The sequence below is a fragment of the Catharus ustulatus genome, chromosome 16 (genome assembly GCF_009819885.2).
Source record: "Catharus ustulatus isolate bCatUst1 chromosome 16, bCatUst1.pri.v2, whole genome shotgun sequence".
NCBI classification, from domain to species: domain Eukaryota; kingdom Metazoa; phylum Chordata; class Aves; order Passeriformes; family Turdidae; genus Catharus; species Catharus ustulatus.
The window spans coordinates 15560798-15575247 of record NC_046236.1 but is presented as its reverse complement, the minus strand read 5'-3'; the positions used below and the strand labels follow the sequence as shown (position 1 = coordinate 15575247).

At 51.6% G+C, this 14450-nt stretch overlaps 1 protein-coding gene across 1 annotated transcript in view; it reads right to left on the bottom strand.

The window, feature by feature from the left end:
• TRAF7 (TNF receptor associated factor 7) overlaps positions 1-12908 on the bottom strand; it is a 30140-nt gene extending 17232 nt beyond the window's left edge. Inside the window, exons 1-4 of the mRNA XM_033074368.2 lie at positions 12833-12908; positions 3309-3427; positions 3100-3157; positions 1996-2087 (exon numbers count right to left, since the gene is read on the bottom strand). Coding sequence (XP_032930259.1) covers positions 1996-2087; positions 3100-3157; positions 3309-3389 — 231 coding nt within the window. The 5' untranslated portion in view covers positions 3390-3427; positions 12833-12908. The remainder of the gene's footprint in view (positions 1-1995; positions 2088-3099; positions 3158-3308; positions 3428-12832) is intronic.
• Between the last annotated feature and the right edge of the window lie 1542 nt (positions 12909-14450).

Here is a 14450-nt window from a genome sequence, read left to right as displayed (position 1 = left end):
GTAAACAACATCCCTTGGACAGCCAGGCAGCCTCCATCCACAGTGTCCCACTGCTCCAATATTCAGCTGCAATCTTTGGCTGCATCACCCCAGCCACAGGAGCAGGCACAGGAGGCTCCAGCACAGCCCTGGCTCCAGCTCCATCAGGCTCAGCAAGGTGGGAAGCTGTGGCACTGTGTCCAGGAAGGATGACAGCTCAGTAATCCCTGCCCTGCACACAGAACACACTGCTCTGCTTTTGTTTCATTAACAGCAGCTTTACAAGGGAAGAAAAAGGGGTGGTAGAGGTCACAGGAGGGCTCTGACTTGTCTCCAACTGTCTCTCTGATGGCTGAGAAGCCCTTGGCAGCTTCTGGAGGAGGGAAAACTCAGTGATGAGGAAGGGAAATCCCAGATTATTTCTTGACAAAGCAAATGAAGCTTCCTTAAGAGGGTTAGTGAGTGTGCCTGGAGCAGCAGGCAGAGCAGGACCGAGGCGGTTCTGGTTTGTCAGCACCTCACACTGCTTCCTCAACCACTCATTAATCCTCTCACTATTTTTGCTAAAGAATATTTAACACTCCAGGGAAAGTGGGCTGAGACTGTCCAAGAGGATTGAAGCTGGCTCCCAGCAGAGATCTCCCCCATTCTTGGCTGCACACCACAGTTTGTTACAGTGGGGTTTTCAAAGGAGTCAGGGAGTTTCATTATCAGACCTGGCTAAATGAAATATTCACAGCATCCCCTCCTCTGGAAAAACCCTCCCCTCTGCCCTGTGAGAACTGCCCAGCTTGTGAAAAGGGCACTGTGAGTCCAGCACTCAGCACACAGGGTCTGTGCTGACAGCCAGGGGTGGCCTGAACACCGGCCCAGCTCGTGGGGTCAGTGGTGGGCTGGAGAGCTGCACTTGCCAAGGACACCAGGCAAATTTTCAAAGGACTTGTTTGAAAAAAGACCAACAACAAACAAAACCCCCCACGGGCTCACATAAAACACAGCAAGATCTCTGAGCAACAGAAGGAACTTTATAGGATGCTGACAATAAAATTCTTTGCAATCTGGTGTCAAATTTATTTTAAGAAGTGCTGCAGCTCCACACTGGTGCTGACCCCAGTCTAACTCCAGCAGCAATGATCCATTTATGCCTGGCTTGGAAATTGGGTCTTGTAGACTTAGTCAGGTTACAAATGCTTAAATTGAAGTTTGGTGCTAACATGTTTAGATGTGAACAGAGCTTGTGGTGTGAGTTGTGGCTGGAGCACCAGGGACAAGAGAAGGTCCAGCCTCGGAGCTGTCCATCCTTTCACCCAGGTTTGCTTTGCTGTTGCTCTTCTTGATTTAATTGATTTAGCTGATTTAATTTCTCACCAAGCAGCTAACCCTGGAGCCTGTGGAATCACTAAATTCCCCAAAAAGAACTACCTCAGAAGTGAGTGAGAAAACTGGATACAAAACTGGGAGCTGCCTTACTACCAAGATATTGGGAGACATGGGAATGGTTTGTGTGGGAAGCCCAGCACAGCCCACAGTGTCCAACATCCCACTCTGCAGGTTCCAAACCCGCTCCCTGTGGTCAGAAGCCCCATCTGGAGGTGGGAATAGGAATGGATTCTCTGCAGAGCCAGCTGGGATCCATCCAACACGGAGAGTGCCTGGCCCCAGTCACAGCCCAGACATCCCTGGCAGGGGCTGTTTCCTCCAAGCTCCCTGCTGTCCCAGGAGCCAGGTACCTCCTCCCAAGGAGGCTCTGGGATTTGTAGTTCCCAGGCTTTGGACCCACATAACAATTTTAAGCAGTGTGAAAAGCAGCAGGAGCATCTCCAGCCTGAAGCCCAGGTCAGACTGAGCTGCTTCCCCAGGGCACCAACCCCGGGAGCAGCCAGGATGCTGAGGCTGGTCCTGCCTCTGTAACACAGACAATGATGAGGGAGGCAGAGCAGCCCAGAGGAGCTCCAGGCACCTCTCATTTCACTCCTGATCAGCTCAGGCAGCCAGGAAGGTCCTGACAACACCTACCATGCCATCATCCTCGTCCCGTGGGGAGTAGGTGAGGGTGCTGGAGGAGGACGGGGTCCGACGGTGCTGCTTGAAAGTGTTGGTCCCGTCAGCTTTAAAGGGAGTGCAAAAACAAAAACAACCATTTAGGCTCCTCAGAAACATTCCCAACCTATGGGACAGCCTCTGTAGCTGTAAGTGTTCCTTACAAAAGGGATTCTCTGATGCTGGCTCATGACTGGATGTATCAGCACAGGCAGAACAATCCTGATCTCTGAGAGCTTGCCCAGAAAACAGCACAGGTAATTTTCTGTCAGGTCCACAGGTTAAAAATACTATTAAAAGGAAACTTTATACTCCCACATATCTCAGTCACCAATAAAAATTGCCTGGATCCAGGGAGGTCTGGATATCCCTGAGGCACAGGGGAGCCAGGCTAAATTAAATATGAAATATTTGTGTAGAGATCATGTAACCAACTCTTATATGTATAAAAGTCTGAATGTAAATATTCAGGAGTCCAAAACCATCCAGAGTCCAGGACAAATGTAATCCAAACATTCTTCTTGGGAAGATGTTCATTTCCTTATCAAAATCAGTGTCAAGACTTTTTGTCTCTATTAAAGGAAGGATATTTGTATTCCAAAATGAAACCAGCCCTCTTCCCACATTCACCCCATGTGCCAAGGCTCCCCTCACCTGCTGAGCTTTGGGGAACAAGGCACAGGAATTGGAAATGAGCAGGGACATTTGCATCCCCTCTTGTCTGAGCTAAAAATGGCCACAGGGTTTTACCAAAGCTCCAGAGTGACTCACAGTCAGGCACAGAAGGAAAATGGAATTTTCAGCATTGGTGATGATTGTCACAGGAATCAATAAGATTTGGTGCTGAGCTCAGTATCAAACCCTGTTGCACTACTCTGTTTTCAGCAAGGGTTTCCCAGTGCTACTGCTCAGGAGGAGAGAAAATTCCTGTGCCTGTGTCAGGACACCTGGGCTGCACACCACCAAACCCAGCCCCTCAACACCTGCTTAATGACCAGAGAGATTCTCCCAACAGCTTTATGGTCTGTAAAGGAACACCAACCACCCTGGAATCACACCCAGTACACATGAAACACTCACCCTTTGTGATGGTGGTCACAGCAGAGAAGGCTGGTCCAAAAGTTGTTTCCATTCTTGTCTGAAATATTGAAAAAAATGAATGTCAGGGCACTTAAAGCCTTCACACACTGCCTGAGCTGAGTATAAACACTGCATACATATTCCTGGCTTTTATCTGTGAATAGTGAGTCTTTTAAGTGGCAAGAAAAGCCCTGTCCCTGTCCCCTTACCCCGTTAGTGTTCTCAGAAGAAGCGATGTTTGTTGTGCCACTGGAGAATCGATTGTAGCGAGCGTTCTTGTTTGAGCTCATAATCTAGGCCAGCATCTGTTAGTCATGGGAAGCTTGCTCTGTGGAAGAAGAAGGACACAAAAGGGAGTTAGGCTTGTTGTGGGTGTTTTCCTGGGCTCAGAGTGTTTACCTAAACTCACAAAAACCTGGATTTTCAGAAGCAAGAGGAAGGACAAAGATTCCTTCAAATTGTTCCTGGGTGAGTGCTCAGCATTTTTAAATATATGATTATCTTTTAATAAGAGCCTCATTTCTCTCCCCACCACCATTTCATTAGGCTCAAGTTTGCAAAGTTAAGAATTCCACAATAATCTGCAGAAACAGGACTTGGCTTTCTTTAACCTCTGCTGAAACCTGATACTGCTCCAGGGCACAACTCTGCTGCTGTCCCAGCAAACCTGACAAGATGCTCTCAGTCTCCTTCAGAGCCAGGATACCCTCAGGAAGGAGCTGCAGCTCCTCTGCCATCACACAGAGGTGCTCATGGCTCAGGAAGGAGTTTCCCTCAGAGAGGACAAAGCTCAACCTGGGGGTCTCAGGTGTTCCCAGCAATTTTTCTCTTATCTGGGAGTGACAAATCCTAAATCTCCAAGCTCTTTATAAAAACACCACTGTGATTTCTTCACTTTACAGAAAGGGAAACTGAGGCTCAGAGAGAGACAGGACCCCAGCAGGCAGCTGTGACTGGGATTTGGGCAGGGATTCCCATTTTCCTGCTGGGCACATCCTGCACACACATTTTAAACACTGCAAAGGTGACACCGAGCTGTCCTCAGCCAAGGCTCTGCTCAGGGCCTGACACAGCACTCCTGGTGCTCCCTGCAGCTCTGGATCCAACAGATCCACATCCTGCCAGGCAGCCAGGAACAGCAGCAGCAGAATCCTGAGCAGGGAATTGCTGCTCAGCTCTAAACTCTGAGAATGGTCAAAAACTATAAAAAAATCAGAATTCTGAAGAAAAACCAAACAAACAGAAACCCTGAAACCAAACCCAAAACCATCTGAAAACCAGGGATCTGGGTAATGTTTTCCACACACGTGACAGCACTGTCCTGGCTGCCTGCAAATGCCAGATCCCTGAGGAGATGCTGAGCACAGAGTCTGGAGCTGTCTCAAAAGCAGCAGGAATGAGGCAGAGTTGTGCTGCAGCATCAGGGAGACCTGCAGAGTTCAAAGCTGGCCTCCAGCAAGCCAGGAGTTTGGCTCAGGCCATCAGATCCTTTTATTGCTGAGGGCAGAGGGAGGGTGGGAGAGGGCAGACAAAGGGTTTGGGCCACTGGCCCCAGAGATGAGAGCCCCACTGGCTCAGCCTCTCTCCCTCTGGCAGCCTTGGATGCTCTCAGCTTCCTCCCAGCAGAAATTCCCCCCTTCTGCAAGAGCCTGAAGATTCCCCTTTTGGAGTACAAAGGCTGAAGATGAGAGGTCTCCAGCTGGGGTCTCCAGATGATGCAGTGCTCATAAATTAAGCAAAGTAAATATTTCCAGGAGCCGTGGCACAAACTGCTGTGTTTCCTGGGATTTCCCAACTCAAGGCTGCATTATCTCATGTCCAATAACACATGCACCCCTAAAATTCCCCTCTCCACAGGTTCCCTACATCCAGCAGTACAGCTGGGCTCACCACACTCATCTGGAAAAGGGAGTCAGAGCTCTGCTCCTACCATTATTGGATAGAAATAGAGAAATATTCAAATTTCCAGGGATAGGAATCCACGCAACACCTACCCACACACCCTTCATCCTGCAGGAGCAGGGAGATGCTCCCACTTCCTCAGCCATGTCACTTAAGGTTAAGGGAACCTTGCATATCAAATATTCCTCCTGGGGTTCAGGGCAAACAGTCGTTCCCAGATGGAAAGAGAGGAAACCCACCCTGATGGAGGATCATGGGCTGTCTGGAGACTCAGGCAGAGCTTTGTTCCCTCTCATTTTCAGGGTATGTATCACCTTCAGATGGAACAGATGGAGACTCAAGCAATGGGAAAGACACAGAGACAGGAAAACAGAAATGGGGATAAACTGACAGCATGAGGAGTTCTGTGATATCACTGAAGGCTGGATCAGATGTGCCACAAGGAGTGACTGCAATGACCCTTCAATCCCTGCCTGGGAACCTCCAACAAACCCAAAGTGGGGAAGGGAATGTGGAATACAGGGATTTTCCACTCATGGTTACAAACATGACCTGTGCCTGCAGCTTGGCTGAGCAAGGTGCTGCAGCAGCAGCAGGAGCCTGCTCCTGTCTGCTCTGAGCAGAGACCAGAGGAATGTGAGCAATGGAAAAAATGTCGAGCAGAATATCAGCCAGGCTGCACAACAGCACAGCAAGATCTGACTCCAGCCCAAACCTCTGCACCCACCACACACAGCAGCTCTTCAGCAGAGCAGATTTCTCTCCAGAGCATTGCCTGACAAGCTCCTCACACCCTCCTTTCCATCTGACAACCTTTTCCAACTGATATCAAAGAATTTAAAAGGAGGTAGAAAGGAGCTGATGGTGTCAACACTAATACCAGCTTCCTACATCAAAGATTTCTGCACCGCTGCTTGGCATCTGAACCCTGCCAGCTGCACTGTCCTGTGCTCCCAGGGCTGGAGGATGAGTGTCCCTCTTGGGTGGCTGGTGTTGGGAACCCAGCCTGGGATCCAGATTCTCCTTGCCTGGACTTCATTTTGATTTTTTTTTTAAACATGCAACATCAGTGTTTTTTGCAAAGTAAACAAAGAGTAATCTTCCCTGGAAAAAGGAAGCTGTGGGTAAATCCTACAGCTGATCATAACCAGATGTGAGGGGGGGCAGGGATAGGTTTCAGCATTTGCACATTGCAGGGATCAACTCGAAGATTTTGAGACTCAGAGAGAAGAAAAGCCTTAAAATCCTACTGTAGTAATCCAGGCAAGAAAAAAACCCAACCACCAGTTGCTGCAGAGACAGCAGAGGGGGAAGCAGAGCTCCTTTTCCCACTGCTGAGGGGAGATCCAACAGCATCAGCCACACATCACCCATGGCTGCACCTCAGAGCTGGGAGGAGAATCAGGACCAGCCAGGCTTGGCTAATTCCCCCTCTCTGCCCACTGGAGCTCTCTCTGAGGTAATTCACCCCCAAGGAAACTGCTGGGCTGGCAAATTGTCCCGCAGCAGGACAGAGGGAAAGGCAGGCAGGGTTATCCTGGAGCAGCTTCTGGCTGACTGAACTTCCTTATCTCACAGCTTGGGTATTTATGGCGTAAGACACGAGCTTCTGTTCCTCTTACAACACTCTCAACAAGCAGGGTTACACATCCTTCTGAGTATTGGCACATCCCCAGGGAAGTTCTCTGACAAAAGCACCCACAGCTCGTGGGACAAGGACAAGGTGCCAAGGTGTTTGTGGCTAATTAACCACATTAACTGCTCTGGGACCAGCAGCACCTCAGGTGCACCTCACCCTGACCAGGACTATCAGCATCTGGTCTGACCTGTACAGCACAGGCTGTAAGAATGCAGAGCTGCAGCAGGTCCCTGGGGCAGACACATCTCCATGGACACCCCTCAATGGACACTGGACCCCACTGGTCACTCCTCAGCTCAGGGAGCACCTCAGGGAATCCCTGGGGCAGACATCTCTCCATGGACACCTCTCCATGGACACCCCAAATGGACACTGGACCCCCCTGGTCACTCCTCAGCTCAGGGAATCCCTGGGGCAGACACCTCTCCATGGACACCCCTCAATGGACACCCCTCAATGGACACTGGACCCCACTGGTCACTCCTCAGCTCAGGGAATCCCTGGGGCAGACACCTCTCCATGGATACCTCCCCATGGACACCCCCAATGGACACTGGACCCCACTGGTCACTCCTCAGCTCAGAAAATCCTTGAGGCAGACACCTCTCCATGGACACCTCTCCATGGACACCCCAAATGGACACTCCCAATGGACACTGGACCCCACTGGTCACTCCTCAGCTCAGGGAACACCTCAGAAAATCCCTGGAGCAGACACCTCTCCATGGACACCTCTCCATGGACACCCCAAATGGACACTCCCAATGGACACTGGACCCCACTGGTCACTCCTCAGCTCAGGGCTCCCCAGCACTGCTGACTCAGCTGGTTCCAGCTCCAGGCTGAAGATGGTGAATAAAAACCAGAAGTGAAATCACCACATCTGCAGGTGACACTCAGCTCTTGCCAGCAGTCAACACCAGCTGGTGGTGAAGAACTTATGAAACACCCCACAAAACTAAGGAGACAAAGAGGCTGTAGACAAGCTGAAATCTAAAAGACATGACCCAGCAGGATATTTCTTACACTCTTCAGATGTCAGTCAGTGCAGGAAGGACATAAAACATGAACAGAAGTTCAGCCTTACTGACAGGATGTGGCACTTCCACCTGATGAATCCGTGGAACAGTTCTTTTACTGTTTTTAAGTTTTTCTTATAAGTCACATGATTTTTTTTCTGAGAGACCATAATTGTACTGAGCTGTCATCAATAAAAATAAAAGGGATATTTTTAATTGCTGCTGCTTTTACCAGCGCTTGCACTGACTGCAGGACTGAGAGCACATTGAACAGCTGTTTGAACACTGCCATGCCTTTGAACAAATGGAGTTCAGAAAGGAAAAGCATTTCATATGGTGCTTTTCCTAAAGGATAATGAAGCCTTGGGATAGAAGAGTACTTGCAATGCTTTATGTTAAAACCTGAAGCTGCAACTTTCAAATGTTCCCATAGCTGGATCAAAAGTGATTGCTCTGGTGAAATGAAGCACCTCAATTTTCCCAGAAAAATAAAATTAAATTAGAAGTTAGAGGCCAATATTCAGTGCTGTTCCATGACACAAAAGCTACATTTGAAGCTTTATTTCCATTTCAGGTAACCTGGGAGGATCTACCTACAACACCATTTTTGTTATGCAGCCCAGTTCTGACCCTGCAACCGAAATTGTCCTGTGTGGGCTCAGCACCTCCTCAATCACTGCTGGGCAGGAACAGGCACATTCACAGCTCTGCCACACAAGCATCTTAATCAAAAGGTGCTTTAAAAGTTGTGTGCTGTGCCTCTCACAGCTTGTGCTCTTCCACATCCTCCCTCAAAGAACAGACCCCTTCTGAGACCATCACATTATTAAATTGTGGGTTTGGTGAAGGAAAAAGAACAAAACCCCAGCCAAGCCCTGACACCATCAACATCCTCCCCCTCCAAGGTAAAAATCTCAGTCCTGCTGCAGCTCCTCAGGAGGGAACGGCCAACTCTGAGCAAGGCACATCCTGATAAAAGATATCACACTTCTCATCAGCTGAGAACAGCCAGCACTCAACCACAACTGGGGCTCACTGGTGCTCCTCAGAGCTGTCTGGCAGAGAGAACAAATGCTGCCCATGGGGTCCTGGGGCTGGCTCAGCTCTGCTGCAAACCTGACAGACACAGGGGCTTGCAACTCAACTGGAAACCCCTGAAGTCATGGCAGGGCAGCAGCAAAGACTGGGGGATGGAGAAACTTAGTGTCTGTCCTTCCCAGGAAGGCAGAGGAATTTTGTCTCACCTGGATTCTGTTCTCCTGGAGTTCTGCTAGACCCAAAGCAATCAAAGCTCCTCTCTCCTGTATTCCCAATTTCCAACTTTTTTACCTTATGGATGGCTGCACTGCATCCTGAGGAAAGCTGTAACCACCCCACCACACTATGGGATTCTTCCAGATTAAAGTCATGGGAAACCTGAGCCCATAGCCATGACTCAAAAAGCTCAAAGCATCACTTCCACCCCCTGCTCCCCCCAACATCCTCCAAAGTTTTGACACCTCGTGACACACACTCTTCTCTGCCCTCTGGATGCAACTAGAACACTTGAAAGATCCAGCCGAAATGCCTCATCTCCTTCAGAAAAAAAACAAAAACACATCCAGCAGATTCCAGTCACCTGCTTTTTTCTTTTTTTTTTTTTTTTTTTTTTTTTGGTACAGTTTCCTTGGACTTTGCCACTGAGAAAAAGCAGGAGGCACCTGTAGACACCAACACTCATCAATCAAATTAGTGATCCTGGGAGAAACAGCACCAAATCCTTGATTCCCAAAGAGATCAGGGGATGTGAACACTTCCACCATGGCAAATCTAGTGACAGCTTTGATAGAGAAGCACCACTCAGTGCCCCACAACCCCCAAACACCATGGATTGAACTCTCCCCAGGGTGACTCAGAATTCCAGGGGAGGCAGCAGGACACTGCCTCTCCTCACAAACTTGGCTTGTGTGCTCATACCGAGGATTTCCCACTTCTCCAACACCAGAATAACCTCAGGACACACTGGCTGGGTTGCTGCAATCGAGCACTCCACGCCCTTGCAAAGGTCACTGTGAAGGATCACAAAATAAACAGGACAGGGCTCCAGCTGCTGGACACACCACAGGTACCCCCTTCCAAAGTGCTGCTGGACTCAGGTACCTCCTGCTCTGCACTGAGGGATGAAAACAATCCTTTCCTCACTGCTGAAGGGGAGCAGCTTTCCCAGGAATGCTGCCTGACATTTCTCCCAGGAGGAAACTCACCCTTGGCCATCCCGGCGCGGCGCAGCCCGGCAAGGTGCCACCACCATGCCCAGCTCCTGAGCTGTGCACGGGCTTTTCCTCGGCCAAAATGCTTCTTCCGCTCCGTGTGTGCGTGTGTGGATCGCTCCCCAGTGATGTAAACACAAAGGCATGCGGAGCAGTGGGCGATATGTAAATCCAGCTGGAAAATCCCACAGCTCAGCCAATCTCCGTGCTGCCTCCCAGCTTTGCCCTGCTCCGGGTTCAGTTTAGTGCAGGAAAAACAACCCTCTCCTAGCACACATGGGTTTATATTCCCCTGAGACAGACAAGTCCTTCGCTTGCTTTAAGGGGAGTTTGAGTTTCTCACCCTCTTTTACAGTTCCCAAACTATTCAGAATTCTGAATAACAAACAGCAACACGCTCTCTGCCTGGAGAGGGAAACCCAGTTAAGCAAGACCAGGCACAAAAAGGCAGAGCTGGGGAGAAGGACTCATCCAAAACACAGACACTGATGGTGGTGGGGGACTTTTAGTGCCAGGACAGCCCATCCCACAGCTGAGGCTCTCCCAGGCACAGGCACTGAGGCTCCAGCCCCCAGGACACCTTGTTAAAAGCAGGGAGGTGAAGCTCCAAGCTCGGGCAGGAGCTGAATGGGTAATTTGGGGGGCTGCTGCCTTAGGCTCAAAGAAAGGTGAGATGGACCCCTGTGAGCAGCCAGCTGCCTCCCTCCTTGTCCCAGCTGTCCCTGCTCCCCCAGATCCAGCCCATGGCCACAGGGAAGTGCTGCTGTGTGCCCCACCATGCCCATGGCAAAGGGGCACAGGCAGGGAAGGGACAGCAAAGGGAATAAAAACTGGGAGGGAAGAGTTCCAACAGACTGAACATGGCCACGTAATGCAAGTACTGGAACTCAGGAAGGATTTTCTGTCCAAGGCACTCCTGGCACACCTGGGCTTGGCTGATAACCCGTGAGAAAGGTACAGTCATGCTCCAGGAAATCCCACACTCGGAGCCAGCAGGGCTGGGAAGGTCCCTGGGAACAGGGGAATGCTCAGCCCTCGAGGTGACCCCAGTGAGGCTGCAAAGGGCTCAGCAGTGCCCAGGGCAGAGCTGGCACACCGGGCTCTGCCACCATCCAGAGCCTGCAGGGCTGCCTGAGGGATTGTGGAGCCCCAGGAAAGGAAGGGCTGGCTTCAGGCAGGGGACACAAGCTCCCAGGTGATGTTCACACATGGCTCCAGGACATCAAAGGCTGTGCTGCCACAGGAGGGCTCACCCTGGGATCCCTTGGGTCAGGAAACCAAACCATCCAAAAATTTTTTGGATATTTTTTTTCCTTCCTTGAGTCCAATCAATATGAAAACCCCTGTCTGAGTGTTAGCAGTGAAGGAACCAGCATCCCCTGACTGGAAACACCACTGTGGCCCAGGTTTCCCACTCCCACAGGGTAAAACCCTCTTCCCTCAGGCAGTGTCACCTGCACACAAACCAAAACCCAGCACTGGAGCTTTCTGGATGGATTCAGCCTGTCCCTTCCCTGCTCCAGACAGGGGACCCCAGGACCTGGAGGGAATCCAGCAGACTGCAGACAGTGCCTGCTCCTGCAGCTTCCTGCATGATTTTAGGAATTTCCCTTGCCAGGGGAGGTGCAGGTTGGACATCAGGAGGGATTTCTTCATGGAAGGGGGTGTCAGGAATCGGAAGGGGCTGCCCAGGGAGGTTTGGAGTTCCCATCCCTGGACATGTCCAAGGAATGCCTGGATGTGGCACTCAGTGCTCGGGGCTGGGATCAGGCACAGGGTGCACTCAGTGGTCTTGGAGGTCTTTTCCAACCTGAACAATTCTAGGATTCTGTGATCTCACACTATTTTCACTCATCAAGGGCTTTCTGGAACCATCCTTCACCCCCAAACCCTCTCCTGCAAGCTCCACCATCCTCGCTGTGGCTGGAAGCTGAAACCACTGGCACACAAACACTTGAGGCCAAAATGCAGCAGCTGTTTAAGAGGAACCCGACTGCTCAGTGCAGCCTGAAAACACATCGCTGGGGGGAAAACACACAGGGAGGCAAAATTAGAGTGCTGGGATTGAAACAAAGGCAGAGCTACATGGTCAAAGTGGAAAAAACAACGGCTTGGTCACAGTTCTTAACACAGCTACGCCAGGCAGGGACAACAGCCTGGACCTGGCGCGTTATGGACACACCAAACCCAGCTCTTGTAACACTCACCGGCCCCAGTCGCTGTCCAGAGACCCTAAAAAAAAATCTGAACCCAAGGAAAACCCTCCCCGCTGCCTTTCCCAGCACACCAGCTCCGGGATCTGGCAGCAGCAAAGCGTTTGACAGCGTCTGTCACCGGGACAGCGGCAGGGACAGAGCCCAGGAGCGCGTTTGGAATGAGGAGAGGACGGCACAATCCACAATTCACAATTCACAATCCACAATCCACAATCCACAATCCGCTCCCCGATCCAGACCCGCAAATGTTCTGGGGCAGCTACGGAGACCTAACCCAGGTACCCCACATTTTGTAGGCTGTGAACCCAAAGCCCAGGGAAATGAGGCTGCTGGGAGGGCAGAAAGAACCGGCAGCAACACGTGCTGCGCTCGGACAAGAAATGGAGCGGCAAACGACAAAACTAAACAGAAATAGGCAAAGCTAAGCAGAGTCTGCGATGAGACACAGCGACAACACCGGGAGGGCAGCGGGGGCGCTGAGCGGGATTCACGGGGACGGAAGAACGCAGATGATGCTCGAGCTCCTCTGAGCGCCCCAACAGAGCCGCTGGCACCGCCGGGCACAGCGGGCGGCGGGCACGGGGCAGCCCCGGGAGCCTCCGCCGGCACCTCCCCGGCCCGCGGCCCAGCGCCCCCGGCCCGGCCCGGTCCCTCCCCTCACGGTGCCTCCTGACCCGGCCCGCCCGGCTCCCCCCGGCCCGCCCGTACCTCCCAGCGGCGGCGGCGGCCGCAGCGCCGGTGCCCGGTCCCGGCACATCGCGCCCGGGCCTGCTCCCCCCTGCCGCCCGGCCCGGAAGAGCCGCACCCAGCGCTCCTCGGGACTTGTAGTCCCGCCTGCCGCTTCCTGCCCGCGCCACCGAGCCGCTTGGACTACAATTCCCAACACCCCCCGCAGATTGTCACTCCATGCTACAACCACTGTGGCTACTGGTTCGGCCCGGCCTCCTGCAGTGACCAATCACAAGGCGGCAGCCGCCGCCTCGGGCCACGCTGCGCCGCGCGCCGCCATTGGCACGGAGGAGAGTGGTGGCCAATCAGCGCTGCGAGAGGTGGGGCGGTGGTCACGCCAACGGCTGGTGATTGGCTGTGCCCACAGCAGCCTGACCAATAGCAGCGCCGCAGAGGGCATAAAATATGCAGCGTGGACCATGTGCGTTCTTTTTATTCAAAGGTGCGGGACTGGACTGGACGGGATGGGACGGGCGGGAGCGGGGCCGGTAACGGGGGTATTACCGAGGGCGGGCCGGTGATGATCCAACATTCACCTTTCTGACACCTCGTCTGAGGGCGGCGGGCGGCCGCAGCCCCTGCTGAGCAGCCACGGCTGAGGCCCGCGGAACGCGCGGCCTGGCCGGGCGGGCGGGCCCGCTCCTCCCCTCACGCGCGGCCTTCTCCCCTCAGGGCTCGGCGGGAACCGGCGGCGGCGTCCCGGAGCCTCCGTGCCCGATCCGCGGCGGACCCCGGCGTCCCGAGCCGGTAAAACGCGGTGTCCGTGTTCTGATGTTTGCGGTAAGTGGGGCTGAGCCCCGCGGGGAAATGTTCCTGCTCTGCAACGAGGCGGCTCTTGAAGCGCAAAGAAGCAGCTGCACAATGGGCTGGAGGAAAGAATTCACCGACTTTTACTTTGCCGCATGGGTTTGTTCAAGGTGAATTTCCTGGCAGGGTGGTGGGTGCATTAAATAAAGGGATTTACACTATTAACTCTAGTGCTACAATGTGTAGGTGACGAATTTAAATTTTTTTTGTTTATATATAAAGATATATATTTAAATAACTAAATGTACTAAATATATACTATATATTATATATACTATAATAAATAAACAGTATGAATATGTAATAATATATAATAATTAGTATATTAGATATACTATAATAACTAGAATAATCCTAAGTTAGACCTATAATGTTTTCTCAGTCTCAAGACCAGCCTTATTCATAAATGCTTCACTGCTGTGTTTCTGCTTTGGCTTCTATATAAAGCAAATTTTGTAGGTGAATAAAGTTTTGAAAACTCTGGGTTTTGCTTCTGTTTATCACAGTTTGCACGGGTGACTTGTAAGTCCACAGATTGAAAATGTTGTGTGGGTACCCAGTAGAACTGGAGTGAATTGAAATTTGCTGCACTTTGCTCCTTTCCTTGGAATCTTGGAATCACTTTGGTTGGAAAAGACCTTTGGGACCCAAGTCCAGCCACTGTTCCACATCCACGTGGCTGTTCCATCCCTTTGGGGATGGGGAACTCCAGCACTGCCCTGGGCAGCTGTGCCAGGGCTGGACAGCTCTTTTTTTAGGGAGAAATTCTCCCAATATCCACTTTAAACTG